Genomic DNA, 12,112 nt, shown 5'->3' on the forward strand with positions numbered 1-12,112 from the left:
ATATATACAAATAACATATAGCAGAATGCTGTATTGTGTGTATATATACACACACACACACACACACACACACACACACAGCATTTTTGTTCATTATATATATATATATATATATATAGATCTGTAGATCTATAGGTATATGTCTATAGATATATATCTATATATAGATATATATCTATAGATATATATCTATATAGATATATATCTATATCTATATAGATATATATATCTATATAGATATCTATATAGATATATATCTATATATAGATATATATATCTATACATATAATATATATAGATATATAGATAGACTAAATGACAGGATAAACTGGCAGAGATGGTTCTGGCTTTATTTATGATTATGACCAGGTAACTCCTCCCCCTCCTGGTCCACAGCTTCAGGCCCCGCCCCATTCTCTAGGCCTCCGGACACCTCTGGCTAGGCGCTCTTTGATTGGCTGGCTCTTTCCATCCGGGTACTTTGCGCAGTTGCAGCTCGTTCGCCAAGAGGTACCAATATGGCGGAGGTAAGCGAGAAAACCGGGCCGGAGCGGGGGGAGGGACTGTTCCCTGGGAAATCCCGGGATCGGGAGGCCCCGAAACCGGACAGTTCCTCTCACATTCTTTAGCTCACAGTCCGATCTACCAGCATGGGAAGTCAGGGGACGGGGGAGCCGCCACACGCCCTGAAAATAGCTCGTAGGCCGCGGGAGGGAACGGACTGTCCGGGGCGGGGGTGGGACCGGGAACTGATAGGCGGCGGCCAGGCCGGGAGTTTCCGGTGTCGCTGTCCGATGGGAGAGCTCGGTGAACCCGGTTACCACTGTCTCCTCCGTCCCACTCTTCGTCCTCGTAATACCGAGTGTATTATACGATGGTCAGTGACTCTCTGTCATAGCCCTGGTCGGCTGCGTGTGTGCTTTGGTCAGTGCTCCAACGGCCTCGGCACTGCACACACGGGAACGGTACCCAACCTGTCCCATCACTGCAAACAGGGCCAATATCCCAACTGCCCCATCTTCTCTGTACCCAGTGCTAACTAATGTATGTGTCCCCTGACTACTGCCTCACCTACCCCATCACTGTACACACAGGGCTATCTACTGTATTTGTCCCCTGACTACTGCCTCACCTACCCCATCACTGTACACACAGGGCTATCTAATGTTTGTGTCCCCTGACGACTACCTAACCTACCCCATCACTGTACACACAGGGCTATCTACTGTATGTGTCCCCCGACTACTGCCTCACCTATACTGTCACTGTACACACAGGGCTATCTAATGTATGTGTCCCCTGACTACTGCCTCGCCTATACTGTATGTGTCCCCTGACTACTGCCTCACCTACCCCATCACTGTACACACAGGGCTATCTACTGTATGTGTCCCCTGACTACTGCCTCACCTACCCCATCACTGTACACACAGGGCTATCTAATGTATGTGTCCCCTGACTACTACCTAACCTACCCCATCACTGTACACACAGGGCTATCTACTGTATGTGTCCCCCGACTACTGCCTCACCTATACTGTCACTGTACACACAGGGCTATCTAATGTATGTGTCCCCTGACTACTGCCTCGCCTATACTGTATGTGTCCCCTGACTACTGCCTCACCTACCCCATCACTGTACACACAGGGCTATCTACTGTATGTGTCCTCTGACTACTACCTAACCTACCCCATCACTGTACACACAGGGCTATCTAATGTATGTGTCCCCTGACTACTACCTAACCTACCCCATCACTGTACACACAGGGCTATCTACTGTATGTGTCCCCCGACTACTGCCTCACCTATACTGTCACTGTACACACAGGGCTATCTAATGTATGTGTCCCCTGACTACTGCCTCGCCTATACTGTATGTGTCCCCTGACTACTGCCTCACCTACCCCATCACTGTACACACAGGGCTATCTACTGTATGTGTCCTCTGACTACTGCCTCACCTACCCCATCACTGTACACACAGGGCTATCTACTGTATGTGTCCTCTGACTACTGCCTCACCTATACTGTCACTGTACACACGGCTATCTAATGTATGTGTCCCCTGACTACTGCCTCACCTATACTGTCACTGTACACAGGGCTATCTAATGTATGTGTCCCCTGACTACTGCCTCACCTACCCCATCACTGTACACACAGGACAATCTACTGTATGTGTCCTCTGACTACTGCCTCACCTATGCTGTCACTGTACACAGGGCTATCTACTGGATGTGTCCCCTGACTACTGCCTCACCTACCCCATCACTGTACACACAGGGCAATCTACTGTATGTGTCCCCTTACTACTGCCTCACCTACCCCATCACTGTACACACAGGGCTATCTAATGTATGTGTCCCCTGACTACTGGGTTACCGGCAACCCGGGTGAGTACCCCTACTCCTTTCACACCGACTTGAACCCGGGAACAACCCTGCTCCATAGTAAATTTTTGGCTGATGTGAAAGGGGTATTACTACACACTGGTCAATCTAGTTCAGTGATGGCTAACCTTGACACGCCAGCTGTTGTTGAACTACACATCCCAGCATGCCCTGCATCGCCAAATAGCAAAACTGTTGCAGGGCATGCCGGGATGTGTAGTTCAACAACAGTTGGAGTGTCAAGGTTAGCCATCACTGATCTAGTTACTGCATGTGTGGCTCCATCATTACACGTAATGTTGTAAAAATACATGAACCTGCAATAACCGCACATCTACAAATTAAGTGAATATATCAAAACTACAATTTTGATTTTTTTTTTTTTTCTCTCTCTTTCTGCACAGGCTTCATTTGACAGTTTGAGCCCAGGTTTGTTCTGTTTTTATGTTCAATATCTTTTTTTTTTTTTTTTTATGCCACATTCAGGCATGTTGAGAGTTTATATATAACCATATCCTAGAACCTGTCCAATATATAGTAACCTGTGAGGTGCAGGCGGTTCAAGAATTTGTGCAAATTTAAAGTGATCGCCACTTAAAAAATATGGCCAGTCTCGCTGAAGTTCTTGAGCAGCCTGGAACTCGCAGGCTGTTATGTGTTAACCCTTATCTGTTTGATTACAATGAAGAACCCTATTCAATGTGGCTGGAAAGTGGGTTAAATGGCGGGGATCGCCGAAAAAAAGTGACCCTCGCTGTTTAACCACCGTGCCGGCTGCTCGCCCTATTCTACGTTCCCGGGAGAATCCTCGCTGTCAGAAGACAGCGAGGATTCCACCAAACAGCTAGGCTCGCAGCTAATGCAGGGAGCCTGTTGCATTTAGCCACGAGCCTTGCTGTTTTAGGGGGCACACACACATTTTCCACCTCCCTGCAAAAACCTAACGAGGGGGAAACGGCGTGTGCAGCTGTGACAGCTTGCAAAAAACTTTGAATATATCCCAACGTATCAGCAGCGAAATTTTGAAAATGTTAACTTTTGTAAGGATGTGCAACTACTTAATCAATCTAAACAAGCCATATAAAACTGTTTAAATATACTTTAAGTAACTTGCAAAATCAAAGTTAATAAGGGAATAATGGAAGTATAAAGGAAAAAAAAATGTTTTTGGGGTTTCTGTCACTGTCTGATTAAAATCTCAAGACTTTAACAAACTCTGAACTGCACTATCTAAACCAGCGAATACATAAAGTGTCACATTTGTGCTTGTCTTGCCAACGTACCCCTTTGATATTCCATATACATCATGTCTGAAAGTTCTTTATTTCCATTGAGGCTATAGGATAGGGCTAGAAGATCGATTTCCTCAGGCCTTGTGCAAAGATTATTTTATACACAAAGAATATTTGGCACCTCTTTACTTGTGTGAATTACTGTAGGCAACTGATTGTTGGGGAAAATGTCTGTGGTTGGATTTGACTCAATTTCTTTTTTTGCAAAGAATCTTGGAATGTTGGGGTTAATATTTTGTGAATTAAATTAAAATCCTAATTTATCATGCAAGACAAAAATATACTCCAGCAAAATGAAAGTTCCAAAAATGTATATATGTAGCATTTTGTAACATCCATGTTAAAATTGTACCAGCCATGAAACGGTGAACACCTTCCATTATTTGTGTGACTATTGATCTCCTTAATGTTAGCTATTGATCTCCTTAATGTTAGCGTGTATGTCACTTAAAGGCAGCGGGCATCTTTGAGTTTTTGTTTTTAAAGAGAGTGAGCGAATGCCTTTTATTTGCTCTCATCCATTACCAGGATTTTGTTTTAACCAGCCAGATCTGACAATGAATCTGTAGATGTATTGCCACCTTAAGTTGCATCTTGGGGGGGGGATTCAATCCTGCCGGAAATAACCCCCGCCTATACAATGCTGCCATTTCTGACAGCATTGAAGGCATTTTCCCAACAAACTAAAAATAGTCGGAAAAGGCTGCGGATTGTCACATTCTCGGCCACTTTTTGACAATCTGCGGCCACATTCGCCAATCCTCTGACTTTCCGGCAGTCGGAACATTGCATTCTGACTGTCAAGTTCCTTGTGAACGGAGTGAAAACAGTCTGGTTTTCCGACTGTTGGGACATTCCGTCAGTGGGAATCCCAGATTAATTACCCCCGCAACTTGATCTGTTGCTTTTTACCTCTTGGATTTCTTTTAACTTTAAAGCTGGTAATAGATGACTTGTATACGATATTGTTAAAGACTTCCCGTGAACTCCCCCGAGCTTTTCCAGGACACACAATATAGGCCCTGATTCAGGTTTGCCCCGTGAGCTGCGAACATCGCATCAAGAATCGGGCCCCATAGTGTGTACACATTAAACGATTTCTACAAACTGTATAGTTCAATGGCCACATTTAGGAGCATGCTGTCATTGATGATCTAGTCAGTGTTGAGCTGCATCTACAGGTGACATAGGGGGTGGTGGCAGCACATAGCGTTCACAATATAATATGTATACACTAGATGATATGCAAGAAAATATTGTTAATGGTGTACGTTATCGTGTATATTTAAAATATTGTCTAAAGTGTGCACACCTTTTATTAAAGAGATCTATCAAACTTTCTAAAGCGGGTAAATGTTCAGAACTTTCAGTACACTAAGCTTTTACCATAGACTATGACTGTGTATATGTAGCATTCCTCCTAGGCAGTTTCAGCAGCGTACCACAGCCTGACCAACTTTACAGTATTAAAATGCCCTCTTCGCTTTTATAGAGGTGTCTCGCTGATCACACGCTAAGCTGGTGTATGGATGTACACCCTCATTGTGGCACGTGCGTCGTTTGTTAACCATTTGTGGAGAGCTTGGCAGCAGCCCAGCATCTCCATGAGAGCTTGGCAACTAGAGTGATGAAAAGAGGGTGTGCCACAAGGCCATGCCCACCCTTTTCTGGCGCTCGTGTGCCATCTCAGATGGTGGCACTCTAATTAGACCTTGAAGTGAAAGTTTACTTTTCTTCTGAGCTTTTACCAGTGAAATTGGATTGCTTGCAATGGGCAGCACCATTGCTTGTCCTCTTCAGGGAGGTTTAATAAATGTCCTCTGACATGAAGGCCCTTATTCTGGTTCACTCGCAAAGGCAATTTTTGAATTATTTTGTTTCTGTGACTGCTTTATTTTTACACTGCAATATAGATCTCACTTTGAAGTAAAACACCACCCAAATGTAACTCTCTCTGCACAACTGCCCCACCTGCAGTGCATATGGTCTTGTCCATTTGAGAAGGAATTTGCCTTTGCAAATGAACCAGAATAAATCTGTGGGGGGGGGGTTCTATTTATTTCTGAACAAACTGTCAGTGACCAGAACTACATTTCTCCGAGTATAGTGTAATGTGGAGAAAAAAAAATATACATATATTTTTTGGAATCCATATCGTTTGACACATTGTCAAAATATTTATAAATGAAATACTAAAAAGCATCATTTAGGAAACGGCACCAGTCCCACTTGGCAGCGTAGTACCTTAACAAAGGATCGAACTTACTATAACGGTTACTTTTTTCTTTAATGTTTTGATTTGTGTTAAAAGCAATTCTAGTTCTAAAGCGGTTGTTTTTCATATCAATTAAATTAAATCTAAACAAACCTAACCTTGTACAGCAATAAATAAACGTAAATGGAATAATATTCTTATAAATAGCATATTCGTTATACTAGACGGGACTTAACGGAAGAATAGATTTACAGACATCAGATCTAGAAACACTCAAATGCGTGACCCCATGGAGGTTGCCCTGTAGCTCTCCTAGTAGGGGAGTGGGTGCATGAGATTTGTGGTCATTAGCTAGCCAGCATAGCGGAGTCACAACCAAATTAGGAACACAATGTGAGTCTCGAAAATACTGTTTTTATTTCAATTTTTCTCTGAAATAGATAACTACTGAAGCATTTCACAATGACATGTTCAATCAGAGTGACACAGAGAAAGTGAAGGTAATTTGTGAAACCATGTTCTGTTTATTTTAATTGATTTTATTTTGCTTAAGTGAGACTGGTGCTTTAAGAAATCGGAGACTATATTGGCAGTGTGTTAAGCTTTCTTTTATGGTTTCTTAAATGTAGGATTACCGTACTATCCCTTGAAAGAGATACACAAGTGAATTTAGCAGGTTTTGTGGCGGGCTGACTTGTAGCCTGCATTTCACATGGTTTTAGTTGGCCACGGAACCTGTGTAAGCCACAAGCGTCACAGTTTACAGGGATAGTATAGTAATCCTAGTTAAAGGTGATTGGTTGGCAGTTCAGCCTGGTAGAAAGACTACATTTTGATTTAATATTGATGTCAAGTGCGCACAAGTTCAGGCAGAAGAGTTTGTAGACCAGAGGTGGCAAAACCGGTCTTCGAGATCTACCAACTGCCCACATTTTCCAAATCCCCCTAGCTGGTGCATAGGTGTAGTCATTACTAACTGTCACATTTTCAAACTTGCTGCATTCATTCCTACTATAGATCCTGAAAACATGAACTGTTGGTAGATCTTGAGGACAGGTTTGGCCTCCCCTGCTGTAGGAGGTTGTTGAGATATTCCTGACTTTATGTCATTTTAAGTGGCACATCTACCTGTTTATGTACCTCTCATCCCTCCCCGCCCCGAATGGCTGCGCATATGTTGACAAGTGTCGACATGGACTGCGAATAAGTGTGCCGTGGCTCGCTGCGCTCACCATGTTTCAGGCACACTAGTATAATCTAACTATACCCACTTGGATGGTAATGTATGAACCAAGTTGGTCTAAACAAAATAAACCAGCCATTTCAATATCGACCTATTTCACCTAGGGTATATCGACCGTATATAGGTTTTGACCCCCCCCCCCCCCCCAAAAAAAAAAATTATAATAATAATTTACCCATTATCTCTTGGAGCGCATGTGACTACACACAAGTGCAGGTATTTTATGGACAGACCCAATGTAACCGAGAATGTGCCTGTTTATAACTCCAGTCCGGTGCTCTGTTCTCATGAAATTAAACTCAGCTAGCACCCATTGTGAGGGGGGGCAGGTGCACCAATGCCTGGACAAGAGCAACACACACACTGCATAGATCTGTCAAATAATTAATATTCCTCTTGTATTTGCCTCATGAAAGCAGAGAGAAATGCTTATAGCGATCATAAATGCTCATATGGAGGTCACCTGGTATTGTATATAATTATAATGTACTTATACTCAATACTATTTTTAGTGATGGAGTGGTTTGGGCACCACGTTATAAATATTATAATCTTGTATTGGTTTAAAATAGGTGTCAGGCTGAGCGGAGGTAATTGTTAGGTGTGCCCTCGGCATCTCAGATGATGCACACGTAATGTTCTCACTTGGTTATTGCTTGTGACAGATGTAAGGGAATGCGGCATCTCCCATAACTAGGGCAATCTCAGGACTTGAGAGAAGTTCAGTTTTACGCTTTACTGTACTTTGATAGAAAACCATAATTTGCCTTTATTATATTTGTACATCATAAATATGTTCTTGTAACAAACCCTACCAATCGTATTAAGTCTTTTTCTCTGGTGTGTTTGCCTTCGGTTGTGTCTTCTGCAGTCGGCTCTCTGTCATCTGAAGATCATGACTTTGACCCTACGGCTGAAATGTTGGTACATGATTATGATGATGAGAGAACTCTTGAAGAGGAAGAAATGAAGGAAGACGGCAAAAACTTTAGCTCTGAAATTGAAGACTTAGAAAGGGTATGTAATGTCTTCTGTCCTTCCTAATTTGTGTGTCTTTGTCAGAGGGGTACTAACCTGGGTCCTTGAGACTGAGCATTCTTCACATTGTAACAAAACAATAATAATAAAAAAAAATCTGTACTTTTTTCCTAGCACGGCGCCCCCTATTTCAATTGTATGACATCGGGACTGAAAAATCGGTCGCATCGCATGCGGCGTGGAGTTGATTTTATATAGTGTGGCAAGCGCAGCAAGCCACCGAGCCCGAAGCAGGCTCGCTGCGCTCGCCACACTATATAAAATCAACTCCACGCCGACGTGGATAGTGGGGGTATGAAAAGGTCGGAGGACGCGTAACGCCGCCCCTCGCGGGCTCGCCAGTTGACGTTGATCGTGGAGTGGCGTTAACAATGGGGGGGGCATTTGACATAATAATTAACCATCAGGGTGGGTATAAAATTAAAAATTGGGTCTGGGGGGCATTTAACATTGGATCTAATGTGAAATCGGGTCTGAGGTACAATTTAACATTGGGTCCAATGGCAAAATCGGGTGCGTCGCATCGCATGCCATTATAATGGCATGCGATGCGACCGTTTTTTTTTTATTATTGTATGGGACACGTCTTTGAAGGTTTAAAATCGGGTCTGATCGGGTCCCATCGCATACCATAAGTTATGGTATGCGATGGGACCCGACGGGCTCCGTGCTAGGAAACAAGTACCAAAAAATCTGATCTCTTCAGTACCTTACTGTAATATTTAATCTATTTCAGCTGTAATACAAACACTTTGGGAATGTTGGTAGTTAAGCTGTTCTAGAGAAGTCGGAGTCTCTCCCTCCCATGGTTAGCGACCGTGTGGTCATCTGTATTCTGCTTTAACAACAGGCTCACCTTGGTTTCATCCGAATTGACCAGAGTTTGTTGTCTTGCTATCCACAATGGATTCTTGAAAATGTACGCGCGCCTTAATGCCCATTACACATTATACCAAACATTGTAATGCTCATTACACATTATGCCACACACTGTAATGCCTATTACATAAAATACCACACACTGTAATTACATATTATGCCACATAAGTTCCGCTTACCTACATGCTCATTGCTATGGGTTCTCCTGCTTGATGCCAGGGGTTAACATGCATTGCCAATGGGGTTACATGCTCGTTACCATGGAGTTACATGCTCTGCCAGAGGCATTGAGGAGGCGCCGGTTCTGTAGCACTGAGGGGGGTCGACGGGCGGGAAGACCACATAAAAAGTGAAAGAGGACAGATATCGAACAATAATCAATTGTCTATAATCAATGGATCTTCAACACAAGGGGTTTAATAGACTGTGGTATGTTATTACTCATTCAACCATTGATTGTTCTTAAATGATGATTAGGTACCATCAACCATTAAGGATAGAAGTCTGTGAACAACCTTAGGCCCAACACTGACTAGACCAGTGGTTCTCAAACTCGATCCTCAGGACCCCACACAGTTCACGTTTTTCAGGTCACCTGACAGCTGCACTCTTTACTGATTGACGCATTTTAAAAGATCCACAGGTGGAGCTAATTATTTCACTTGATTCTGTGAGGAGACCTGCAAAACATGCACTGTGTGGGGCCCTGAGGACCGACTTTGAGAACCTGTGGTCGAGACTACAAATTGTACCATGCATTAGGCTTCTCATACTCCGGCCCAGCAGTAACTAGACTACATACAGTAACAGGGAGTGGGCTGCATCTCAGGCACAGCCATGATTTTTTTTTTCCAGACTGTCAGGAATTGGACACCTCCTCCGCAGGCCCTAGAATGATTAGATCACAAACCCTGACAGGAATTGGGTAGAGATTTATCAAGGCTTTTAAAGAGAACAAGTGGTGAAGTTGTCTAAAGCAACCAATAATAACTATAATTTTATGTAGTACATTCTATAAAATGATTGTTAGAATCTGGTGACCACCTCCACTTATCTATGGAAGTCTTTATACGTCTCCCCACCGCCTTAGCTGGCTCCTCCCCCTCTGACCTAGCATTGACTATACTGCAAGCTAACAGGAATTGGGCACTGCCTCAGTATTGGCTACAGCAGTACAATAAATGGCTCCCTGTCTGTGCTACTAGTTTCCCCTTATTCAGTACTGGTGGCAAAATGCAGTCATGTTTGCAAGCCCCAATTGGCCATAGACTGCAGCTTCATGTTCACTGCCTCCAGCTTGGTGAGAGAGGAGTGAGACAGATAACTGCTAGGCTTCTAGAGTGCAGTCTGCTATTACATACAGGGACGTTCACGACCTACAGTGGCTGTAATCCCCTTCACAGATCTGATAAAAAGATTAGTGGGGGTGGCAGTATGAGGTGCTTCCCAGCACATATTCTCCTTCCTAATACAGTCAGTGCTTAGCTGCCTGACGGCCGTGGTAACTGTGGCAAAAGAGGAAACCAAAGCAATTCAAATAAGCAATAATGTATTGCTATAGATTGCCGCATAGTGGTCCGACACCAGATTTGTTGCTACAAAGGGGGAGGTGCCAAACTTCAGTGAGATTATCTTCAGTTGCTCAAGTTCCACAGCCACCTCCTATACCAGTGGTTCCCAAACTGTGTGCCGTGGAATTTGCAATGGTGCCTTGGCTTGGAGGTCTAGGACTAATTCAAATTATTTAAGTGTAATTTAATATTTTTCTATATTTTTTAATTAGAAACAGCTAGCTTAGGGAATGCCATGAAAAAATATTGTAATGCTCTAGGGCACCGTGATTCAAAAAAGTTTGGGAACCACTGTCTTATACCAATATGTTCCAGTGGGTGCAAGAGAAAATGATTACATATAGATACTGTAAATGATGCGAGCCTAAATAGTCTCATAGGCAGGAATTGAACGCGATGTTTAGCTCTGGGAATGAGTTCCAAAGGCTAGTCAGTTATCCACATCGCAACTGGCTCTTACGCAGGGAGATGCATTTTACAATGCTTAATGGCTGGTAGTTGCCCCTCAGGGTGTACGCAGAAATCCTCTAGTCTCCGGTTTATAGTGCGGCCAGCATATAACTCCAGGCACTAATTCCCAGAGCTAAACCATCAAATTCACCATATTGGCCAATATATACCTGCTGATATAACGGGGTATTCAATGCCCGTCGCTATTTCCGACAGGGGAAATAGCGACGGGCGCCTATTCAATGTCACCATTGGATGTTCCACCGAACTTTAACCAGTGTACTGGCATGCAAATATTTTCCACCTGAGTACAGCCTCCAGTGTGTAAAAGGTAGTGTCTGTAATAAACACTTTAGCAACACTGCCATAAGTTGGACTATCCCCACGCATCCGTTTAGCTGCACAATCACCACTGCACGGCATAACATGGTGAATAGAATAGATGGCATGTGATGAACACGGCATCTATTCATAGAGCAACATGAGCCTGGGGATTGCCCAGCAGCTCTGAGTGATGAACACGCCCCCACAGTGATGCTAAAGGTGGCTGGGGTTGTCACAAGGCCACACCCCTTCTCTGGGAGGTCCCACACACCCAATGATGCTGCATCCCTTTTCTGACAGGGGACCCAAATGTAATAGGGTGTTCGAATCAAAAGTGAGAGATTTTGGGAGAGAGTTCATTTTTTTTTTTTTTTAAAGAGGCAATAATTTACACTGCATAACCAGGTTGCTTTTTGTTATGTAATTGATTGCCGCTTTAAAAAAAAAAAAAAAGGGGGGGGGGGGGGGGGGTTTGAGGGGAATTCTCCCAAAAGCTCTCACTTTCTGATTCTCCCCTGCAGTTGGGCATTGCAGGATGTCACATAGTAGATGAAGACGAGCCTAGTAAATCACTGTTGTTTTGAAAATGGATTTTTCTCGCTAAACTGCACTAATATGTGCAGCGGCCTCATGGGCCTTTTGTATAGTTCATTTTTAATGAGTTCTGTTTGGTCTGGCACACATGAATGCCCATTGTAAGATTGG

At 43.4% G+C, this 12,112-nt stretch overlaps 1 protein-coding gene across 6 annotated transcripts in view; it reads left to right on the top strand.

Annotated features, from left to right (window-relative positions):
* The first annotated feature begins 415 nt into the window (after nt 1-415).
* MIER3 (MIER family member 3) overlaps nt 416-12,112 on the top strand; it is a 29,193-nt gene continuing 17,496 nt past the window's right edge. For 2 of the 6 annotated variants that reach the window (XR_014450773.1, XM_083153423.1), the window contains exons 1-3: nt 488-527; nt 2,800-2,824; nt 8,017-8,162. Coding sequence is in view for 5 of the 6 variants with exons in the window: in XM_083153423.1 (XP_083009549.1) it covers nt 519-527; nt 2,800-2,824; nt 8,017-8,162 (180 nt within the window). In the remaining variant the exon portion in view is untranslated. Of the gene's footprint in view, nt 528-734; nt 878-2,799; nt 2,825-6,342; nt 6,403-8,016; nt 8,163-12,112 lie in introns of those variants that run through there. The other 4 variants (XM_083153453.1, XM_083153462.1, XM_083153445.1 and 1 more) reach the window with 4 other exon arrangements.

Source organism: Crinia signifera, chromosome 1, assembly GCF_055691185.1.
Source record: "Crinia signifera chromosome 1, ASM5569118v1, whole genome shotgun sequence".
Classification (NCBI taxonomy): Eukaryota; Metazoa; Chordata; class Amphibia; order Anura; family Myobatrachidae; genus Crinia; species Crinia signifera.